The sequence below is a fragment of the Heteronotia binoei genome, chromosome 21 (genome assembly GCF_032191835.1).
Source record: "Heteronotia binoei isolate CCM8104 ecotype False Entrance Well chromosome 21, APGP_CSIRO_Hbin_v1, whole genome shotgun sequence".
NCBI lineage: Eukaryota > Metazoa > Chordata > Lepidosauria > Squamata > Gekkonidae > Heteronotia > Heteronotia binoei.
This window is the reverse complement of record NC_083243.1, coordinates 83,862,254-83,886,940: the sequence shown is the minus strand read 5'-3', so window position 1 is coordinate 83,886,940 and position 24,687 is coordinate 83,862,254. Positions and strand designations below refer to the sequence as shown.

General features: G+C 44.7%; 1 protein-coding gene across 2 annotated transcripts in view; it reads right to left on the bottom strand.

Moving 5' to 3' along the window:
* Positions 1-267: 267 nt before the first annotated feature.
* MIDEAS (mitotic deacetylase associated SANT domain protein) overlaps positions 268-24,687 on the bottom strand; it is a 107,069-nt gene continuing 82,649 nt past the window's right edge. For both annotated transcript variants that reach the window (XM_060261814.1, XM_060261813.1), the window contains exons 9-13: positions 19,461-19,549; positions 13,947-14,096; positions 12,777-12,977; positions 10,753-10,970; positions 268-1,623 (exon numbers count right to left, since the gene is read on the bottom strand). In XM_060261814.1, coding sequence (XP_060117797.1) covers positions 1,407-1,623; positions 10,753-10,970; positions 12,777-12,977; positions 13,947-14,096; positions 19,461-19,549 — 875 coding nt within the window. In that variant the 3' untranslated portion in view covers positions 268-1,406. The remainder of the gene's footprint in view (positions 1,624-10,752; positions 10,971-12,776; positions 12,978-13,946; positions 14,097-19,460; positions 19,550-24,687) is intronic.

The window sequence follows — 24,687 nt, the reverse complement described above, 5'->3', positions numbered from 1 at the left end:
ATGTATTCCCTACAGCCAAATTGCAGGCAAGTTCAACATTAATCACAGCAAATCTCAATTTGTTTGTTCGTTACCTACTAGAGGTCTTTCATTCTTCCTATTTCTCCAGTGTCTGCAAGTGCTACAAGAGAACATTCTGAACACAGCCCAGCAACGGGGCTCTTCCAATGCAGAAGGAATGAATGAAAAAATGAATTCTTATTTTTCCCCATGTTTTTCTGACCCTTCTCAGATGCTCTTTCAGAATAAATAAATAAAAAGTAGTACAACTTTTCAATTGCCATCTTTTAAGATTATAAATATTCCACAAAGGAATAGCCAAAGTACTGGGTAATATAAGAAAGCAAAGTAAGTCATAACATGCCCAACTTCTCAAAGGTACAAAGCAAGGCAGTTTCACAGAGGGTTCCAAAGGGATTCTCAGTACTGTCTTGGCAAAAAGACTACAGCAGCCATAATATAAAACATAAAACTGTCTTACAGGAAGTCTAAGACCATTAGTGTTTATACAGACTGGCACTGGCTCTCCAACATCCCAGGGCAGAAGTCTATCCTAACCCTGCTACTTTAGATACTTTTAATTTGTAAATGCTAGGGACTGAACCTTGGCCATTGTACAAACACTACACATACTCTTGCACTGACTTATGGCCTCCCAACTTGCTGAAGTCTGCTTTAATTTGCAACAAGTATGCAAAAATACAATCAGCTCTCTGTTGCCTTTTCTCCCCCAACAGTGAACGGCCAGCTTCTTTGAAGAAAAATACTAGCTATGCTGCTTATGTATTTTGAATGTTTGTTCTCTTAAATTGTGGAGGAGGTTGCCTTGTCCACAAAAAGGCTTCTTTTGGCACCTACTTGCTGAAGAAAATATATGAAAGAGGAGGAAAAACATATATTGCTTGCATTCCTAAGTAGATGGATTGATACCAGTAGCAAATGTTGAACTGGAAAGAAAACTATGAGACAGGAAAATATAGCAGTTGAAGAAAAAGTTATGGATTCCTTGAGTTATTTAGGAAAGTTCTTAGAGTCACTTGTGTCAACATCTAGACTCTGCACATTCTTCTTCTCCTCAGGAGCTGATCTCATGCCTAAGGCTTAATATGATTCCTGATTACAAGAAAAGTTATTTTGTGTGGAAGGAAAACTCAGTCCTACTCCATAGTCATTTGTTCAATTTATAAATAAAATTATTCATAAAATCTTGGGTCTTTTTAAAAAATAAAAATTTCAAGGTCATGTATTATTCTTTTAATTCATCAGTTCATCTCCAGCAGTATTTAGCAAGGCAAGTGGAAGGAAGGAGTTCAGAATCTGTCTAGATGAAGAAAGGTTCAGATGCAAGCGAATGAAGAGTAAGCAGCTCCAGCTTGGCTGTGCTCTCAGCCTCCTCAGTCCCTTTGCTAAACCTCTCCATCTTCATCAGAGCTAGAGCTGCTGCTGCCACTGCTGCTGCCACTGTCACTGCTCTGTTCATGCTGTGCCTGGCTGAGAGCTGCTGCCGCTGCTACCGCTGCCTCGGCTTCCTCCTTCTCTCGCTGCTTCAGAGCAGCTGCCTTTTTCTCCTGCTCAGCATGGCTCTTCATGTGAGCACTACGGCTTTTCACTTTGTAGAAGACTCTGTGGGAAAACAGAAAATGTACAACATAATTATTTCCTTCCATTTTGCCTGCATTCTTTGCCTTTTAATTTCTAAGATTTACCAGCCTTTCAATTTAGAAAGCTCAGAACTTCATTCAAGAGCAAGATCTCTATGAGAAAAACAGCACTACATTAGCAACAACTGCTCTCATGACTGGGAGACCAGGATTCAGTCTGTATTTTTTACAATGGCCTCTGCATCATCTATAATAAGTCATCTTGAGCCTGTAGTACACTTGACCCTCGTAACTTTTTAATGATTATATACATCTAGATTGAAGCCTAGTGACTTTCAACTCTTGGAATAGTCTATACCGGCATTTCCCATCTGCAGGGTCGCGACCCGGCACCGGGCCACGGAAGCCTCAATGCCGGGTTGCAGGGGCCTCCCGTCCACGTCCTGCTGCTGGGTGGGGCTGTGCTGGCCCAGCCGCATTCACACGGCGACCTCAGAGCTCTCCAATGCCAGGCGGAGCTCTGCTGACCCTGCCGCATTCACTCAGCGACCTCTGGGCTCCCTGCCACCGGGCGGGGCTGTGCTGGCCCTGCTAGATTCATGTGGCGACCTCTGGGGTCTCCAATGCCGGGGGGAGCTCTGCTGACCCTGTCATGTTCACGCAGCAAACTGAGCTCCCCGATGCCGGGCGGGGCTGCTCTGGCCCTACCACATTCACGCGCCGACCTCTGGGTTCCCTGCTGCCGGGGGGAGCTCTGCTGACCCTGCCACGTTCACGCAGTGAACTCTGGCCTCCCCGACGCCAGAGGGAGCTCTGCTGACCCTGCTGCATTCATGCAGCAATCTCTAGGCTTCCCGCCGCCGGGTGGGGCTGTGCTGGCCCTGCCGCATTCACGCAACGAACTCTGAGCTTCCTGCCGCCGGGCGGGGCTGTGCTGGCCCTGGCACGTTCACACGGCGATCTCTGGGCTTCCCTCCACTGGTGGGAGTTCAGGTGGCCAAGCTGCATGGCGCAGAAAGTCAGCAGTTAAGGGTGAGTTGCTCCCATCCCCTTTCCTTCCGTTTTTCTTTTCCTTCCCTCCCATTTCCTTCCCTCCCATTTCCTTCCTATTTTTTCTTTCTTTTTTCTCTGTTTCCAATTCTCTCCCCCTCCCTCCCTCTCTTCCTTCCTTCCTTGCCAATGCTGATCTGAGTAGACCTGAGGTGGGGGGAGAAGCTTGAAATGCCCTGCCATTTTATGTTTTCCCAGGCTGCCATTTCATGTCTGTCTGTCTATCTCTTTCTTTCTTTCTTTCTTTCTTTCTTTCTTTCTTTCTTTCTTTCTTTCTTTCTTTCTTTCTCTCTCTCTCTCTCTTTCTGTCATTCAGTCTCCCCCCCCCCTTTCTGTCAGTCTTCTCCCGTCTTCCTTCCTTCTCTCTCTGTCATTCTTTTCCCCCGTTGCCTTTCTTCCTTGCCATTGCTAATCTGAGTAGACCGGTGGGTGGGTGGGAGAAGCTTGAAATGCCCTGCCATCCCATGTTTTCCCAGACTGCCATTTCATGTTTTCCCAGGCTGAGAGCATTTTATATTTTTAGTTTTCTGTTGTGTGATCCTTGTGCTTTTTCTTGATGTTTTATTTTTAAAATTGCATTACAAAATCCCACTATTCTCCTACCTTTCCTAAACAAAATATTGCAAGAATTTTAAGCATGTTTCTACATTATTTCCTGTCTTCCGACTCCAACCCCAAATTTTAGTGGGCCACAATGGAGAAGTGTAAAAATAACCGGGCTGGGGGGGCGAAGTTTGGGAAACCCTGGTCTATACACTAATTTAAACGGTGGCATTGAAAAACAGCACAAGAAGCTGTGGCCGTAGATCTACCGCCTTGATGGATTAACTAGTTAATCTAGTTCAGCATTTTCTTTCCAGCAGTGTTCACCTAGAGGCTCCTCAAAAGCTCTGAAAATACAGGGCATGATTGAAAGTAGCTTTCCCTTGCTTGTTTCTGGCATGTATCTGTTGGATCATACGGCTTCTGATTACAGAAGTATTTGTTATTAGCTATTATGGGTAACCGCCATTGACAAATTTCTCTTCGATGGAGATGATTTTAAAAATATATAGATCAGGATTTAGAAGAAGAAGATATTGGATTTATATCCCGCCCTCCACTCCGAAGAGTGTCAGAGTGGCTCACAATCTCCTTTACCTTCCTCTCCCACAACAGACACCCTGTGAGGTGAATGGGGCTAGTGAGAGCTCTCACAGCAGCTGCCCTTTCAAGGACAACCTCTGCCAGAGCTATGGCTGACCCAAGGCCATGCCAGCAGGTGCAAGTGGAGGAGTGGGGAATCAAACCCTGTTCTCCCAGATAAGAGTCCGCACACTTAACCACTACACCAAACTGGCTCTAACACAAATATGAACAGAAGTCACAAGTTCTGAATTGTGTTGAAAGGTCCCTAAACACTAGTTTTGAGAAAAATCTTTCTGGAAATGTCAATGTTCATCCATTTTCATTCTTATATAATGTTTCAGTGTTACTCGCTCCATGGTTTTCTGATCTCCTATGCTACATTTAGGTGTCCACCTGACTGCAGTTAAATAAAAATATGCATGAATCCTGCTTGAGCAAGTGCATGCATCCTCTGCCACCTCAGTGTAGGGGATTTACTGGAGGCATAGAGAGGCCTAGGTCAGGTGTTGTTGGTGAAATCACTTCTGGCATTCACTGGAAGTGACATCATCACAGTGTCACAGGGATACTCTGATATTTGGACAAAAACTCTATGGTAGAAGTCATTTTTCCCATGGAGTTTTTACCCAAATACCAGAATGTCACTGGTTTTTCAGGGAACATGATGATTTCACTTCTGGTGTGTGTGCTGAAGTAACACCGCTGGGCTGCTGGTGCCAGTAAGTCCCCTAATGGCCAGCTGATTGGCACTGGGGGGGGGGGGGGGAGAAAGCAGAGTGGGGATTCTCTCCACCCGCCCTGGCAGGAGCCAGGCAATCCCACAGCCCTAGCCTCTCACTTAGAAAGTGATGGAGTTAGTTTTTAACTCCAGTTATGTGAATATTCAAATACAGGTGCATTTGTTAACTAGAGTTGGATTCCTGATAGCAAAACGAAAAGTAACCAAGTTTTAGATAGATGGGGTGTATGTGGATTCACTAGTTAATCTGCATTTGTATGCCACAACTGGAGTTAACTTGAAGTCACCATTCCTGTGTCACTTTTCACACATGGGAGATGGACAAAGAAAGACAGAGGAACCAGATGCATGTACTACTCTGCAGAAGTTAGTTGCAGCCTAAGTAAGGGAGCACTACATCTTTAGAATGTCTGGCTTCCTTCCTCTATAAGTAATCCCAGTTCTTACAAAAAGTAACAACTTTGTAACCAGCTGAACACTCACATACTGAACTTTACTCAACAGCAATATAGCAAGTGACTAACATATCTCATAACAATACATCCAATTGTCCAAGTCCAGAGAAAAAGACTTACTGGATAAAAATGTCCATTGAACTCCCTATCTTAATTTTGGCAGCTGCATACAATAAATTGCCTGTCATGCCATTTCTCTGACCTGGGCCCTCAAGGGCTACAGCAAATTTCTTCAGTGCTTTAAAGGGAGCCACACACACACACTCCATGCTGCAGATTAAATCTGTTTTGGATAAACATATGGAGTAGAGGTCCATCAGTGGCGATTAGCCACAGCGCATTGTTGGAACTCTGTCTGGGACAGTGATGCTCTGTATTCTTGGTGCTTGGGGGGGCAACAGTGTGGGGGGTCTTCTGGTGTCCTAGCCCCATTGATGGACCTCCTGATGGCATCTGGGTTTTTTGGCCACTGTGTGACACCGAGTGTTGGACTAGATGGGCCATTGGCCTGATCCAACATGGCCTCTCTTACATTCTTATGAAAGTTTGAAGCAGAGGTAATTTTATGCAATGCCAATGACCTATGGGTCCACCACTGGGAAAAAGGGGAAGGGGTTAAATTTCTTCTGGGCAAGCTCAACAATTAGGTATGCCTAAAGGAGCTCCTGTATCCCAGTCACTGTCCAGTCAAGTCTGTCACATCTTCCTGGAATTCTCAGTTAATAAATTTTGGTACCTGGCAGAGGTGTGGTTACTCAGCTCTGGTACATGATGTTATGTTTGACCCTGCTCCAATCAGCCAAAGGCCCAAGTGGCATGGAGGACAGAGCCTGATAGTAAGATGGGACATTTGAGATTTTGAGAGAAGCAGGATCAGTAGCTTCTTTGCTGCTGTTTTTTATCTGATGGCTGCACAGAACACTGAGGGAGGGGGGATTCTTTAGAACATGAAAAGTGACTAGGGTTCACAAACTCAATGACAGCCTTAACTTCCTGAACAAAGGTCTTTAGAATTTGTTTGACTCCTTGTGTGTTAATGGCATCTCAACCAAGTACTGCAAAATGGCACAGTTTGTGCTTCAGTTTATTACTATTACGGCCCATGGCCAGCATAGATCAAAACAAACTAATTTACATAAAATACAGAAAGTGCATGGCCACTGAGAGTATGAGCTTTTTCACACAGCCTATGTATTCCGGTATGGAAGCTGGTCAGTTACTGAACAGTAACGGGTTTCTGCTGGCATTTCAGACAGACCTGACTCAGTAACTGGCTGCTACCGGAATACTCTCACCTTTTCACACAGTCCCTCGGCTGTCCCGGTAGTGAGGCATGCTTGAGTCGTTACTAACAAAGAGCAGCTTCTTCCAGTTTTCAACCCCTCTTTCCGGATTGAAATCTGTATGGAGCGCTGTGTGAAATGTCCAGTATCTAATCCGGGAGCAGTTTTCGCACCCTTTTTTGCCTGCTGGCGCACGATCTCCGGCTTTTTTTTTTTTTTGGAACGTCGGCCTAAGATTGATATAGTGCTATAGCGATGTATCACAACAGCACCACCATAGACAGATGTTGCTAACCTAGCCTGATGTTCACCCATCCATGCCCACAGGCTATTGGCTGGAAAGTGACTTGTGCCAAGCTGCAGCAGGTATAAATGTCAGAGGGGGAAGCCAGAGATTTCTGTGGGTTGTAGTTGGTGAGCGGATTGTCTGGTTTAATAGGTTGGTGAGTGGTTTGTCAGGAATTTTGAGGAGGATGAGTGGGTCAAGAGGTGTAGTTTGGAGTGAGCAGGAGATTCTGGATCTCCTAGCAGTATGGGGAGATGATGAAATCCAAAAAGTCTCAATACTGTTGTGATGGAAACCATGACTATTACAACAATAGAACTAATAGAACAATAGCCTTCCACACAAACCATCTCTCCCACCAATCACTGTTGGTCTGTTCTCTTGCTGAAACCTGCTGCCCTATGGGCAACCCCTCTCCAGGAGGCAACAGCCTCCCCCCCCCAAAAAAAATGTGCCTCAGAGTCACCTACAAACCAATCTCATTCCCCTGACTCCTCTGTGGGCATGGAAGTGATAGCAACAGGTGACAGACCAATGCCTGGTGCCCTGATCTTCCGCTTGAACTGTGTATCCAATGGGGCACCTGTTACCAAGTTTCAGCGGCGGCAATCTCTGGCATCTCAATGGAGCCCAGGCATCCTTATGGTGGTGCTGTTGTGATACGTCACTATAGCAATCTTAACCCGACGTTCCAAAAAAAAAAAGCCGGAGATAGTGCGCCAGCAGGCGAAAACGGCTGGTGCTAGTGGAAGCAAGATAAAAGCGGAACAGTGTGAAATGGCTTGGTTCAATCACGGAACCGTATTGGGGGAAAAAAAACGTGTCTGAAAACTCCCATCCCTGTCTCGGATTACTGCAAGGCGGCACAATACCGACTCCCTTCCGGTTTCCACTGGTAAGTGCGAAAAGGCCCTATTATAGTACGATATCCTTTATTTAGTTTTTAGAGTATTCTCTTTTTCTGGTTATCAACAAGAAAATACTTTAATAAATAGGATTCTATTTAATTCTCCTCTTTTCCCACCAGTGGGAGTGATATGAGGAGAACACTGGAGGGTCTACAGAAACAACCCCCCACCCCAGTCTCTGTTAGCCAAATGCCCTTGACCCAGATTATAAACTGTCATGGTCTCTGTCACCTTCTGGGGCCATGTCTTGCCCTCCCTTTTGCCATTGCTGCCATCGCCTTGGGTAAAATCCAGCCCTTCTCTCTCTTGTGGGTCACCCAAGGCTGACTACACAGGGGTGTATCGCTGTAGCATGCCCAGTAGCCTAGGCGGGCGGGTAAGGAAGCCTTGTGCAGATTCTAATTAAACAACTTTATTTCTATAAGGCACAATCTCAGGGTACTACACAAACAGATCTAGATGCACTAAGCAAAAAAAAAAAAAGTAAACTAACTAGGTACTTGCAATCCATGGTAGATCTGGTTTTTGTTAGCATCTAAATGAGTATCTAAAACAGGGGTGTCAAACTCAATTGTTATGAGGGCTGGATCTGACACAAATGGGACATTGGGGGGCCGGGCCATGTGTGTCATAAAATGTAATGCCAGATAGCGGAGATATAAACTTGATAAAGGACACAGACAAACATCCAAGTACTTTTCATTAGCCATAAAAGTCTCCCGAGAGCCGCAAAATGTGGCTCTGGGAACCCCATGAAGCTTAGCAGCTGTGCCAGTCTCTGAGTTCCTCTCAAGGCAGGTGAAACAACTAGAGTTGGTGACTAAAATCATGCCAGCCAAGATCTTCCCCACCCCCCCGCACCTCCTCAAGTCTCTTCCTCTCCTTCTGCTACAAAGCTCTGGGCCTGTGGTCTGCATCTGCCTACCTCTCCACCTGTAAATATGATGACATTCCTCAGGTGGAGCTGTCAAGAGGAGGGAGATAGCCCTGGGCAGGACAGAGAGTAGAGACCAATGCCAAATTGGGAAGATGGAGCTCCCAGAGGAACAGACACTGGCAGCACAAAGGAAGAATAGCTAGCCCAGGTTTGGAACCCCTTCACTCCATTCCCCCACACACATCAGAACCAAAGCCACTGCTAAGCACAGAAAAGGATGCTTTCTTACATAGATTTCTTAACTCTTCCAGAGGTACATAGGCTGCCCCAACTTCATGCAACTACTGCTGCCACCGCCCAAACACTTTGGCAAGGCTGTGCACCTGGCTGCCGGCTCCCTCCCCCACCTGCTCTTCACACAGCCCCCACAAACGCACCCAAAAACCTTGGCAAGCCTGTACAGCTGCTCCTGGGGTTGAGGCCACACCAGCAAGCTTTCCCGCGGCAAGAGGCTGTGCTCCCACCTGCCAATTCCCTCCCCCTACCTGATCTTCACACAGCCCCTGCTAGGGTTGCCAAGTCCAAGAAATATCTGGTGACTTTGAGAGTGAAGCCAGGAGACATTGGGAGTACAGCCAGGAGCAAGGTTGTGGCAAGAGTAATTGAACTCCAAAGGGAGTTCCGGCCATCACATTTAAAGGAACTGCACACCTTTCCCCTCAATTGGAAATAATGGATAGGGACACCTTCTTTTGGGGCTCATAGAATTGAATCCCCTGGTCCAATTCTTTTGAGACTTGGAGGGTGTTTTGAGGAGAGGTACCAGATGATATGCTGCAAATTTGGTGCCTCTATCTCAAAAAAACAGCCCCCTCAGAGCCCTAGATACCTGCAGATCAATTCTCAATTATTCCCTATGGAAATTGGATTCCCTGCGGGCTGGATTGAGAGCCTCGGTAGATCAGTTCTGGTTCAAGGGTCAGACGTTTGACACCCTTGATCCAAAACATCAGCCCATATGTCCCCCCCTCCTTGGTGCATCTGCCTACATCTTTAGCCTCATTCTCCTCCGTCTTCATTCATGGCAACAAAGCCCGAGACAGCTCCCCTGATGAACTCCAACACACAATTCCCAGACAAGGAAACAGCTCCCCTTTTCAGACCCCACCCCATATATGTTTCAGGACCCTTAGCCAATCCAAGTGCCAGGTCTTTTCCTGTCAGTTGGGAAAGGGAAAATTAAGATTCTGCTGTATAAGGAAATGATATTTTTGAACATGTTATTAATAATGTTTTTGAACAATGGTCCTGTAAGAGGCTTAATGAGCATCTAAAGCACCAGACCTTATAACCACCTGAACTTGATTTCAGTTCTAACATTCAAGGTGTGATTGGAAGCTTATGCTATAAGAGGTAAAGCATATAAACTATACTTTATATTCTTTACATGTCATGATTATGATTTACTTCAGGGGTGGCCAACAGCAGCTCTCCAGATGCTTTTTGCCTACAACTCCCATCAGCCCCAGCTAGCATGGCAAATGGCTGGGGCTGATGGGAGTTGTGGGCAAAAACATCTGGAGAGCTACCATTGGTCACCCCTGATTACTTGATAGTTTCCCCCAGAAAAACAATTATAGATTCCTTTAAAATAATGCCTGAATTTTAAAATTTGTAGGCTCCTGTTTTAAAGTATTTTAATTTGACTAATATATGTATTTATGAACAGTTTTATCCCATGAGTATATTTTCTTTGCTTATAACAGATCCCCTGATGAAGCCATAGGCAAAACACATTGGGATCAAAAGTTTTTTCTACCCCTTGATTTTCCTATTGCTGGTGTGTCTGATTTCTTCTCTGCTGAGGGTAGTCATGACATCATTGCAGTTCTGGGCATACATGATATCCGTGTCCTGAACTGGGGACTTACTCCCCTCAGTAGTAGCTTCTCACAATGATGAGGACTATTAAAGCTTCACCACAATAGCTGAACAGCAGCACTGGTGAAAAACTAAAGGGCATATGAGTGCCCAGTGATGCCACACCAATGAAGAGAAGGGCTCCTGTTCTCTTGTGAGCAGCCAGGGCCTCTGAGAGAGCATGCACACATTGTCCTGCCTTTGTTAAAGGCCCAGGATGAGGAGACTCAACTGCCTTCTTCAGAAAGCGCAGCACAGAGGCCAACATAAGGAAGAGTAAATGAATACCTGTAAATCTCTCCACCCTTCTGAGCTGTGGATATTTGGTGGCAGCTGGCCAAGGCTGTAAAGTGAGGCTACCTCTGCAATCTAAAACTACTGGAAGCAAGTAGTAGTTGGACACACACAGCCATCTAAACTGTTACTTCCACGTTCATGACTTCCTGCGGTAGAGATGGAATCCTAAAATCTTTCCTTTCCAGTTCTGCGTTTTCCCCCACCTTACCTGCCACATTTTTTACATGGAAATTCTTCCTCTTGGTTCTGGGCTTTGTTGGTGGTGTCTTGTTTAGGCTTTGGCTTTCGTCTTCTCTTTTGTGCAGGTGGAGAAGTCCTTCGATATTTAATGGGAGTCTCTTTTGTCCTTCTTGAAGCTCTCCCTCTAGCTTCTGTCCCTCGAGAAACACCAGACTCCCAACACCTTTCTGAAAGGATGCTGTCAGCCTTCATGGAAAGAAATCATTATTACAAACAAGATATACAAAGAATTCTTAAAAGGCGAACATATATGAAATTATTTTATACCAAACCAGACCAGCTAGGTCAATAATGGCTATTCTAACTGAGAACAGGTCTCCACCTTCTTGGTCAAAGGAAGGTTTTTCTTAGGATCTGCAGCCTGACATCCCTATTCCATTAAAGATTCTGAGACTGAACCTGGGACCTTCTGCATGCAAAGCACAGGTTCTGCTATGGAGCCACAGTCAACCCCCATAAAAAATACAGTAAAAGTTGTATTCCATCAATATGGTTGAGGAACTGGGGCTGCCAGTCAACCAAGCAGGCACCAACTTCCTGCTCCCCCAGGTGGAGGAGGAACAGGCAACTGACATGGTAGACTCCTGGTTATGGGCACTACCCAGGATAGCAGTGAATGAAATACCCATGACTAAAACTTCTCCCTATACCACTGCATGTGCAGTGAGAGGCAATTTAAAAGGCTGGGACTTACAGCACTGTAGCCTGTTAAATCCACTCCCACAGCATAGTTGATCAGTGGTACAAAGGAACATGAGAGGAACATTCTAGACATTGCTGGAACATGTCAACTCCCTCCCTCCTTCATACCTTTGCATAGTGGGACAGAGCTTTAGAGGGTCGGGATGCACAGCATTCTGGCCCTTTAAATCCCTACCCACCACGCAGCTGATTGGCAGCATGGGTTTAGGGAACAAGGGATCCTCGCCACAGGCACCTGATGCAGGCAGCGGCAGCTGGCATATCAGATAACAGGACTTTTACACAACAGAGAACACTCTCTCTCTCTCTCGGCTTGACTTCGCGAACGAAGATTTAAGAAAGGTGCAGTAGTCTACGTCTGTTGCAGGCTCGCTGGTGGCTGACAAGACCAATGCGGGACAGGCAGGGCCGGCCACAGTAGCTGCAGGGAAAAGTCTGATTTGGGATTGGTGCTGTAGCAGTATGATTCTTCCTCAATCTCCTTTTGTCCTCAAGACCAGCTATGCGTGCGTTCTCAAAGGAAGAGACAGCCTGGTGGATGGTGTGCCTCCATGCTTTGCGATCTGAGGCTAGGTCAGACCACTGGTGATGGTTAATGCAACAGGTACCAAGGGATTTCTTCAAGGAGTCCTTGTACCTCTTCTTTGGTGCCCCTCTATTTCGATGGCCGGTGGAAAGTTCGCCATACAGGGCAATCTTGGGAAGGCGATAGTTTTCCATCCTGGAGATATGCCCTGCCCAGCGCAGCTGCGTCTTCAACAACAATGCCTCGATGCTTGTAACCTCCGCCCGCTTGAGGACTTCAGTGTTGGTCACAAAGTCACTCCAGTGGATGTTGAGGATGGTGCGAAGACAGTGCTGATGAAAGCGCTCAAGGAGTCGCAGGTGATGACGGTATAATACCCACGATTCGGAGCCATAGATGAGGGTTGTCATCACAACCGCTTTGTAAACAGAGAACAAGGCACCTTGAAAATACACATTACAGAGTAAACAGGAAGGTGCTTGCTCCGCCTCTAGAGGCCTGTACACATGCTAAGAACCATTCTGTGGAAGGGTGAACTCTGGTTCTCTGGCTAAAGCATCAGAATCATTTGTAACTCACATGCGTCTGATGGCACAGAAGAACAGAGAATACCAGGCTTTGCAGCTTATAGTAAAAAAATATTCTCAACCAAAGTCACTGGCACCATTAAGGGGAAAAAGTGCCAATCTGTTCAGAGCTAGTTAGTTACTTAGCAAAATGCTAAGTATAATTGTGAACTAGGAGTCTCTCAATATAACACTTACCTGGTCTTTGGTGTGTAGAACCTGTGCGGGCTTGGAAGAAGTTGTGCTGCTGCTGTTCTTGTCTTGTAGCTCTTCTTCTATTATTTCCTCTTTTATGGTCAATTCTTCCTCCCTCTCCTCTTCATCCTCCTCATCATCAGTGTTTTCATAATCTTCATTATATGTTCTGGGAGGAAGAGTACGCGTAAGCCTATGGGAACACTTCATAAGGAAAAAGAAAGTCAGAATATTCTTTAAAATTCACTTCAATATAAAGATAAGGAGTTGAGCAAAAATCTCTTTGAAGCCAACAGGATCCAGTAACACCATTCCAATAGGCTTCTGCTAGTGACACAAGAAAAAAACCTATGTTTTCAGGCTTCACTGCCTTCTTATCAAGTTACAGATTGTAAACATAGATCTTCTATCTAGTGTCGAAGTAAGCTGCAATGTTTTTTCTCTTTATGTTATCCTTTTATGTGTAACCTTGGCAAAGGCACCTCTCTGTAGTGTTCTGATGTGGGTTATGATGTCTCCTTGCCTTCCTTATTTTTGCTGCCACCAAAGGCTTTCGCCTTAGAATTCTTAGTCAAACCCACAGAACAGGATTGCTTAGTTCTATATGATAGAATGACCGAACAGTCAGGGCGTGGGGGTGCCTCTGAGGTAAAAAGAGATCCTTTATCCAAAATAAACAGTTGTTTTTTTAAAATAGGAATAGAGTTCATTTATAAATAACGGTTTCTGTATGGTTAATAAGCATAGTGGTTTCAGAGAGATGCAATAACATAATGGTTCCTTAAACAGACCTAACCACACAAGCTTATTTTCTTACTTCTTGCTTAGGCCAGTAACTTCCACATAATGCCCCTCTGGCTAGTAACTGTCACACAGAACACTGATTTCTCTCCCAGCACTCTACAGTATGCCATTCAAGCCTCTCCTTCCACACGCACTGCTCAGCACTCATTCTGACACAAAAGACTCTCTGAACAACCGAATCAACTTCGCCCCCCAAGTTACAGCTAACACCCAATCATAACACACTTCACTCAACCCATCCAGTCCCCCTCTTTCTTACATACATTTAAAACTCAACATTAAAACATAGAAATAAAGTACACATACAGTATTTACATAGCAAAACACCACAAAAGCATTCAGAACAACAAAGGGATCTGGAAGTGTTACCTTGCTATCTACTTCAGCTTCATCTTTAACAGCTTTTTCAGTAGTAGCGTCAACATCCCCAAAGATTAGGGCTCCATTGCGACCTATTTTCACTTGTTTTTTATACGTATAATAGAACTCCACACACTGGGCTACAGTCTTGGTTTTTATCTGCAATTTTGAGAGGGAAGTGGTAGAGAAAAGGCAAATCATTTACACTTTCTTTTTAGAAGTACTTAGTTGGGCCTACCGCAGTGCTTCAATACAGGTCACAATGAGATTCCCATCAGCTTCTCCTGCAAAAGCTGGCTTATTTCCGGCACAACTTCTGATTTTTTTTTCTTGTCAACTGCAGCCCTTCTTTACTCCTGCACACCATATTGCAAAACTGCTCTTGAAACTTCCTGAGTTCCAAAAGTTACTTGTCATATGGAGGCAAAGATGCGGAAGTGCTGTCTGATTTATTTCTTTAAGGAGATCCAGAAGCTATGCTGAGCACATACAGTCATGCACTTTTCAAGTTTATGATATCTGGAAGGGCAAACTCCCAAGGTATACCACAATTGTGACACAGAGAGGAAGGCAATGGCAAGCCACCTATGAAATGTCTCTTTCCTTAAAAACAAGCTTGCCACCTAGCGGTGCATAACACTAAAGGTGATATAACTTCTGACTGCCAGACAATCTTAGCATCTCCTGGCTATTCTACACATAATGTCATATAATAATTAACTAATTAACTTCATCAAGACAAAAATTCATAGAAAAAACATTCAGCACTGGGATGTATGCAGTCACTGTGGTTGGAGAAACAAGTTGGAAGAAGGCTTAAAACTCTGCAAGCAGAGTGGCTGAATCCACCTTATTGCTCTTTCTTTCCAGAATTTCATCTCTTTCCCAAGTGGGCTCTGTCAAGCCCTTTCCATCATTCACATCACACCCTAGAGAAAACAAAGTTGCCCTTACCTGTAACCAGGGGTTGTTTTGTAGAAAAATTGGTGGTGGATCTCATTAGCATAACGCATTAGCATATGCCCCCCCCACCAGCCAAAAGCAACCCGACACAAGAAAGGAAGAGCCCCGGCGAGTGAGGCCTGCTTGGGCTGGCTAGAGATCCAGTCAGCCCAAGCAGGCATTGCTCTCCTTGGCTGCCCCCCTCACAGTTAAAAGACCAGCAAGTTACCAGCCATCCAAAATCACATAAGAAGTAGAGACAGGGTAGTGCGGGCTTCTCCAGGAGTTAATGAGGGCTGCTGGGGGTGTGGCAAAGCTCCTGGTGGCTGGCTGGCTGCCCGCTCTCCTAATCCAGGGATTGTTATACAGCTGCACCTACTATTCAATGGACAAGGTAGATAGGTGGGAAGGAGAGGGGGGGCATCAGAAAGGTTAAGGAGCTGTGCTCCTATGAGCTTCTGCTGAATTCAGGGCCTGTCTGTAACTATTGTTCATTGAACATCTTCTGTGCAGGCACACATGGGGACTGCACATGAGCAGGCCTGCCAATGGAGAGGTTTTTACAGCTAAAAGTCTCCAAGAGGTGCTATGCACCAGAGCCAGAAGCTTGTTCCTGCCCAGGGACCACATGCTCATACTCAGCCCTCACCCTCAGTACCTCTAGAACCATTGAAGCAAGGTGCATGCAGCAGGGCAGGGCTTGGGTGCCTGTACAGAAGATACTTAATGAATAATAATTAAAGGTAATTTTTGCATTGTCAATCTTCTGTGCAGTCCCACATGGGGATTCTAGCAAGCTATTTGCCAGGAGACATGCTCTCCTCACTTGAACAGTGAATGAAGTACCACCTTGCCCACTCAAGCTTCTTGCGTTGTCTGCAGATCCAAAACATAATGATGCACAAACGTGTCTACTGATGACTAAGTAGCAGCTCCACAGGTCTTTGATAATGGTACTCCATCAAAGAATGCTGCTGAATATATATTTAGCAGGCACAGCAACCTGGCCAAACTATAGTAATCCCTAATGGTTGTGACAATCACCTGAACAATGAAGTCCTCTTTCCAGCGAAACATAGAAATAGGGTTCCTTGCAGAACTAAATGGTTCTTTTTGGGTAAAATAATAAAGCCCTTCTAACATCTAGGGAGTACAACAATCACTCATTTTCAGAGCTCAGTGCAGGAAAAAAGATGGACAAAATAATATCCTGGGATAAATGAACCTGGAAATTACAATGGGGAGAAACCAAAGACTAGGTTGAAGTATTATCCTTTCAGAAAAGATCTTGAAAAATACGGGGTCCACCTGAAGAGCCACTAACTCATCCTTCTGGCTGATTGTAATAGCCACTAGAAAAACAAATTTATATAGAAAGTTCTGCCAACAAGCACATGGCAAGGGGTCCAAAGCATCCACGGTGCTAAAACAACTGAGAAAGACCACTGGGGAACCAATGGGTCCTCCTGAGGCAGGCAAGATTACATAATTCCTTAGAAATTTTTTGGGCAAATGATGGGAGAAAACTGACCTCTCCATCCCCAAATTCCCCTGTGATAAAAAGAGACAGCAGCCAGATGGACTTTTAATGAAGAAAAAGTCAAACCCTTATTTCTCAAGTGCAATAAATATTCAAATACAACTTATAATGAGACACCACTCAGAGAAATCTCCCTTTCACTGTACCAGAGAGACAAGAGGTATCATTTATACATATAGAACTTTCTAGTATTAGGTTCATGTCAATGCAGGAATACGCCATTAGCCTTCTGCAAAAATATCAAGTCTCTACTCCAAGCTTCCTAACCAACAGGCTGACACAACTAGATCATGATGAAACACCTGACTGATACTAATTAAATCTGGTTCTGTCCCCAAAAGATATTGATAAGGGTCGAAAACCAAATTTGATGAGGCCAGATCATGTTCAATCTTTCCCTCCTGGCTTTTTCTATGACCTTGATAAGAAGCAGAAATGGAGAGAACACATAGAAAAGAACCTCCTCCCAAAGTATCTGGAACACATTCTACGCCTTTCCCTGCATGAGAGCAAAATCTTGCAGCTTTCATGTTCTCTCTCGTTACAAAGAGATTGTCTGAAACCACCCCAGAGGATGAAGATTGATTTCAGGTATTTGGCCTTTATGGAACATTCATAAGAGAGCATCCCTGCCCTGCTTAACCTGATGGCCTCAGTGTTTAAACTCCCAGGGATGAGATGGCCTCAATGGAAACACTGACCTTCAGCACCATGAATGAAGTCAGAGTAGCCTCTTGGCACCGACTTCTGGTCACTGTGCTTCCTTGCTTGTTTAAATAAAACACTGTAACAGTACTGTCTGTCTGGACAAGACTGGACCAGTTCCTCAGTACTGTGCTTGGTCTCTACAGGCAACATCGTTGATCTTAACTAAGCATGGCATCTGAGTACAACAGAACTCACCATGGCATGGCCTACAGAACCTGCAGGCTGCTTCGATAAGTTTGATGGCCTCAGTATGCAGGACCTTAAGCAAGGGGCCACATGTCTTTGGACAGAAGTTCCAGGAAAGGGAGGCTTCTTTCCCATAAAAAACACTGGAAACAGCCACAATGATATCATATTTGGAAATTTTGAAACCCAATACTGAAAAAGAATATCACTTTTGTCCCAGGACAGCCAGCTTTTGTCCCTCTCTATTTGTGGGGGCAGAGTGGTAAGCCTGACAGCCTTTAGGTTGCATCTGCTTCATCACCAAGGAAGATGGTGGGGGATGACAAGTAGTAGGCTCCTTTTTGATCCTGTAAAAATGTTTCTGTCTTCTATAAGTAGGCTGGAGAGAAGCAGGCTTTTGCCACAGTTCCTGTGTAAAGTCCTCAAGACCCTCTAACACAAAGAATGCATTCCAAGGGACTCAGAATAGAGGTAACTCAATATCCTTTTCAGAAGTGACAACTTCTATTTTGAGGGACTGGGCCATATAAATCATCAGTTCTCCATACATTTGGAGGTATTCCATAGGGGAAGCTGGAGATGGCTTATGCACCCTCTAGTCTGGACTCAAATCCGATGTAGCATTGGATTTAATGGCAAAAAACGGTATAAGACAGCGAGGCCCACATGACACCGTTGTGGAAGGTGGGTACGAGGAAACCCACCAAGGATAGTGATATAAATTCATATTCCTTAAATAACTGAAGTTTTCACCCCATTCTTCCAGATAGTCTGGAGACTTTATGTACTGTTACAATAGCCAGTTGAGACCATGAAACTGTGGCCATTTGCTCCAGTTCAGAATCATGCGGAACTTGACCAGCCAGTAAGCCTGCTTCTACTTCCCCATTCAAGATCAAGACTGGAGTCCTAGGATTCTCCTGTTGGGGTGGAGTAACAGGAGCATGGACAGGAAAACATTGTTGAGAGCATAGATTTGCATATGTTGTCCTTGGTCTTTGCCCTCTTGGGTGGAGGCTTGGAAGAGGTGAGATGAGCCAGGAGAGTGCAACCTGGATCAGATCTTCTGTACCACTGATCTAGGAAGTAGAGTCAAACATGTTGACTTCCAAAGATGTGGACAATTTTTCCGGGCCCAACTTGGATAAAGGCTCCAATGCTTTGAGATCCCACAACATTGTTTTAAGTTTTGACAACCTATCCCGCCCCCCAAGCTTTAGGGATGAAGTGTGTAGGCCTTATGTGTAAAGAAGTTGTGCCCTTCACCCAAACAAAACAGATAGAAGCCATGTTTGTCTGTTTGAGTCAGCTTTGTCCCACAATGGGTGCAACATTTTTTTGAAAAGGCTTTCTGAAACATGGTATGAACTCAGAGGCCAGAACAACCCCAGAGAACTAGGGAAGCAATTCCTCACTTATCAAAAAAAAAGGGGGGGGGAGCCTTCTCCTTTGGCAGCAAAAAAAGAACTGAGCGTGGGGGTGCTGTTATGCAGGAGCATGTGGTCCCTGGGTGAGAACAAATTTTTGGCTCTGATGCACAGCACCCCCTGGAGGATTTTAGCTATAAAAACCTCTCTAATGGCAGGCCTGCTCATGCGCAGTCCCCATTATGGACTGCACAGAAGACTAATGATGAACTTGGCAGATAGCACACTAAAGTATTATACACTAAACAAATATCTGTCTCCAATATTTTACGGCATATATTCCAACCTCAGCACACCAGAAGCATCCATTTAAGTTTGTGTTACTACAGTTCTGAGTACTGCTTCACTTGGGTTATTTTTCTTTCACAGATGTCATCTCAAGGTACAAAATAATGCAGAAGTACACACATAAGAAGTGGTACAAGAGATGACTTTGCTATAACACAAACAAACACAAAATAAACCTCTCACACCCATTTCATACATGATAGCATACATGACAGGCCTCCTCAATGGGAAGATTATCTGTATATAAGATATAATGTCTCCTATGAAACTGTATTGTGATGACTGGCATTTCCAATTCATTACATCACACAAAAATACTGGAGCATTCAGCTAGAGGCTGGAAAACATTATGATAAGCAAGTCAATGACGCCTACATCTGTTCCACAGATCAATTCTTTTGCAATGTACTAAGTAAATGACAAACAACTCACAAGTTTCTGGACTAGGAAGAAATCTTTCTTGTAGATAGCAATGCCTTTATTAAAGAGCTTCTTCTCCTGTACACTCCACTTATCTGATCCTGCAATGAAAGAGGGTGGACAACATATCACCATGACATCTTCTGGCTGTGTCTGACATTTTAAGGTTTCACTGTTAAATTAACATCCTCTACCACCCTGCCTGAACTGCACTTGATATTACCAGTACCAGATTTTCCAGCAATTTTCCTCATTTATCTGACTGTTTTTGTACTCTTCTTTAGGTAATTATCAGTTAAACTGCCTTATCAGGTAGGCAAGCTATACTTCATTAAAATGTTCTAAAACATGTTTTCTTTTATTCATTGTTCTTCTCCAATATTTTGTTTATCAATTGAGACACACATTTTTAGATTATAATGAGCATATCAAACATATCACTTACTGATTTACTCTCACATCAGTATCATTTTAGTAAATACACAGTCCAAGGCACTGTTTACTACAGAAGTCCAGAAGCAGAATGCTACAATGTATAATAACTGAAACATGCAGTACAAGTCTCTCTCATACTACTGACCAGGATGCCAACAATGAGAAAGCCATATTGCATACAGAATGGAATGAAGCTTATAGTCATTTCTCAGTTTGGTGTAGTGGTTAAGTGTGCGGACTCTTATCTGGGAGAACCGAGTTTGATTCCCCACTCCTCCACTTACACCTGCTAGCATGGCCTTGGGTCAGCCATAGCTCTGGCAGAGGTTGTCCTTGAAAGGGCAGCTGCTGTGAGAGCCCTCTCCAGCCCCACCCACCTCACAGGGTGTCTGTTGTGGGGGAGGAAGGTAAAGGAGATTGTGAGCCGCTCTGAGACTCTTCGGAGTGGAGGGCGGGATATAAATCCAATATCTTCTTCTTCTATATCCCAAACCAGGGTACAGCTTCTTCTACATGGAGATTTTTCTCCATTTTGTTTCCAAAGTAGAAGGAGGGGGTTGGTTTGTTTGCTTTGAGCTCCCACCTAACAATGAGCTGTAGCTGTCCTTCTTTCTGGTTTCCCCCATTTGCAATATTCTCTTTCCCAAACCAGCTTTACTCCAGTCTAACTGCAATAGTCAGAAAACAGATGAAGAAAAGCGTCCAGAAAATTCTCAAGTGCAGAACCTGTGCATTTGCAGTGGCAATGAGAGCAACAGGAAGAACTCTTGCCATGTGGAAACAGTCTAGGATGTTTAAGATCAGGGGAGAGATTATTTGCAGTGATTATTTGCAGCCGCCCTGAGCCACTTGTGGGAAGGGCGGGATATAAATCCTAAATAAATAAATAAAACCATGAACCTACTTATGCTGATGGGAGTGGCTTAGTGCAGCAAGCACATCCTGTGCACTTTCTATTCTAAAACAGAATAGACTGGACAAAGAATAGACCTGAGCGTTCTTCCCGGTCATCACTGGCCAGCTGATTAGGGAGCCCTGGCTTAGCAATCACAACAGATGTGCTTTCTGTTCCAAGCCAACTTTAGCCATAAGGATTTTGCAGTGTATTGAAAGACCAGATTTTTTTTGTCTCAGTTACAGTGTCTACAAAAGGCACATCTCAGAGAGGTCTGAGGGAGAGCAGAGCAGAGCAGCTCTGAGATAAGCTGAGACAGCTGAGTTGTGGTAGCTGGGGAACTGCTGTTTGTTTGGTTGAGTGGGCTGAAGGTGAAGGTGATTGAAAGTGATTGCTGCTGATTGCTTAGGAGTGGCAGTGCTCCCCACCCTCTTTGCATTTTAAGCTGCGCCTTGCCAGAGAGCTAAAGGGCTCTTGGCCTGTGGCTCTTAGCCTGGGGGCTGTGTAAGGACCAGGAATCCAGATCCCTAATGTCCTTATTCTCCCAATAAAGTAAGTTGACCCTCCAGAAGGGGAGCCACTTAAACAAACAGGATTTAAAGAGGACTGTATATTTTTTTAAAAAAAGCTATCATGAAGGTAGAATGCCAGCAGGGGGTGGGGGCTTTCCAGTGTTTTGCACAGAGTGTCACATGTATGACTATCTGCCCACAGGACAGAAGTCTTGGGTGTGTGCCCGATGCAAGGAGCTCCTGGTCCTCAGGGAACGAGTTTGTACTCTTGAGGCCGAAGTGACTGCCCTGGAGGAGCAAAGACGGTCAGTTAGGAACTCGGGGAAGACTCTCGGGGGCGTATTAGATGAGCCCCGCTCTGAACGTGGCAGCCCCATTGTTGCCAGGGAGTGTGAGGGTCGAGAGGGAACAGGGCACCGTGCTGATAAGGGGAATGCGCCCTCAGAAGGGACCTCTTCTTCAGTTGGTGAGCGGGAATCCTTTCGTGCCAAGGCACCATTCCTGAGCTGGGAGAGAGGAGGGGTCTTGGTGATTCGATCCTTAGGCAAGTAGACAGCTGGGTGGCAAAACCGCGTACTGACCATATGGTGACTTGCCTGCCTTGTGCGAAGGTAGTGGACATTACGCGTGTAGTAGATAGGCTGATAGACAGTGCTGGGGAGGAGCCAGTGGTTGTGGTGCATGTTGGCACCAACGATGTGGGGAAATCCAGTCATGAGGTCCTGGAGGAAAAATTTAGGCTGCTAGGCAGGAGACTTAAGGCCAGGACCTCCAAGGTAGCCTTCTCAGAAGTGCTACCTGTTCCACATGCAGGGCAGGAGAGACAGGCACAAATTAAAAGTCTCAATGTGTGGATGAGACTATGGTGTAAGGAGGAAGGGTTTAAGTTTGTTAGGCACTGGGATGCTTTCTGGAACAAGCGGGAGCTGTACAAAAAAGACAGTCTCCATTTGTCCCCAGATGGAACCAGGCTGCTGGCACTTAAAATCAAAATGGTGGCAGAACAGTTTTTAAATTAATTATTGGGGGAAAGCTGACAGGAGATGAAATGTCTCTGTTTCGGGACGACTCATCTCAAAGAGAAGAAGGGTTAGCTTTTACTTTTCTACCAGGTAATGGATCAGAGTTGTCCACTGTGATGGTGACAAACAGTACAGACTGTCTGCCAAAGTCTCGAGGTGGCAGGAGGAAGGTTGCAGGCCTAGCTTGTCTGGGGAATTATAGATGTTGGTATGCAAATGCTAGAAGTGTTCAAAGTAAAATTGGTGAATTGGAATGTTTAGTGTTGGGAGAAAACATAAGACATTGTGGAAATTTCAGAAACTTGGTGGAATGAGGAGAATCAGTGGGGCACGGTGATTCCTGGATATAAGTTATATCGGAAGGTTAGGGAGGGAAGGCTTGGAGGTGGAGTGGCTCTGTATTTCAGAGAGAATATACACTCCAGTAAGACTGAGGTCAGATAATTAGATTCCCTTCTAGAAATGCTTTGGGTTGAAATAGAGGGCCCAAAAGGAAATTTAACTATGGGAGTTTGTTATCGCCCACCAAATCAAAAGATAGAGAGGATGGAAGGATTAAAGACATGATGGAAGGATTAAAGATAGCGGCTAAACATAAAAACTGTGTTGTAATAGGTGATTTTAACTACCCACAGATTGATTGGGTCAATATGTGTTCTGGTTGAGAGAAAGAGATTGAGTTTCTTGATGCTCTCAATGACTGTGCTATGGAGCAGATGGTCTCAGAACCTACCAGGGGTGGGGCGATCCTGGATTTGGTCCTAAGTAATACCCAAGACTTGGTGAGAGATATAAAAGTGATCGCACCGCTTGGGAGCAGTGACCATAATGTTATTGATTTCACCATTTGTATAAATAAGGAGTTGCCCCAAAAGACCGCCACAACCATGTTTAACTTTAAAAGGGGTAAATTCTCTGAGATGAGGAGACATGTGAAGAGGAAACTGAAAGGAAAGGTAAATACGGTCAAAACCCTTGGGGAAGCTTGGAGGCTATTTAAAACTACAATCCTAGAAGCTCAGATAAAATATATACCACAAGTTAGGAAAGGCAGAAACATGTATAAGAAAAGGCCTGCATGGTTAACAAACAAAGTAATGGAAGCTGTAAAAGGTAAGAAGGACTCCGTTAAGCGGTAGAAAACCAGTCCAAGTGAGATTAATAAAAGGGAACACAGGCTATTGCAAATCAAATGCAAGACTGTGATCCGGCAGACAAAAAGGGACTATGAGGAGCATATTGCAAAAAACATAAAGACCAACAATAAAAATTTCTTCAAATATATTAGAAGCAGGAAACCAGCCAGGGAGGCAGTGGGGCCCTTGGATGACCAAGGGGTAAAAGGATTACTGAAGGAGGATAGGGAAATGGCTGAGAAGCTGAATGCATTTTTTGCCTCCGCCTTCACTGTGGAAGATGAGAAGTGTTTGCCCACTCCAAAACCACTAATTTTGGAAGGGGTGTTGAAAGACCTGAGTCAGATTGAGGTGACAAAAGAGGAGGTCCTACAACTGATAGACGAATTAAGAACTACTAAGTCACCAGGTCCGGATGGCATACATCCAAGAGTTCTGAAAGAACTCAAAGTTGAACTTGTGGATCTTCTGACAAAAATATGTAATCTTTCATTGAAATCTGCCTCCGTTCCTGAGGACTGGAAGGTAGCAAATGTCACCCCCATCTTTAAAAAGGGTTCCAAAGGAGATCCGGGAAATTACAGGCCAGTCAGTCTGACTTCAATACCAGGAAAGTTGGTAGAAACCATTATCAAGGACAGAATGAGTAGGCACATTGATGAACACAGGTTATTGAGGAAGACTCAGCATGGGTTCTGTAAGGAAAGATCTTGCCTCACTAACCTGTTATATTTCTTTGAGGGGGTGAACAAACATGTGGACCAAGGAAACCCAATAGATGTTGTTTACCTTGACTTCCAGAAAGCTTTTGATAAAGTTCTTCATCAAAGGCTCCTTAGAAAGCTCAAGAGTCATGGAGTAAAAGGACAGGTCCTCTTGTGGATCAAAAACTGGCTGATTAATAGGAAGCAGAGGGTGAGTATAAATGGGCAGTCTTCGCAGTGGAGGACAGTAAGCAGTGGGGTGCCGCAGGGCTCAGTACTGGGTCCCATGTTCTTTAACTTGTTCATAAATGATTTGGAGTTGGGAGTGAGCAGTGAAGTGGCCAAGTTTGCAGATGACACTAAATTGTTCAGGGTGGTGAGAACCAGAGAGGATTGTGAGGCATTCCAAAGGGATCTGTTGAGGCTGGGTGAGTGGCCGTCAATGTGGCAGATGAGGTTCAATGTGGCCAAGTGCAAAGTAATGCACATTGGGGCCAAGAATCCCAGTACAAATACAAGTTGATGGGGTGTGAAG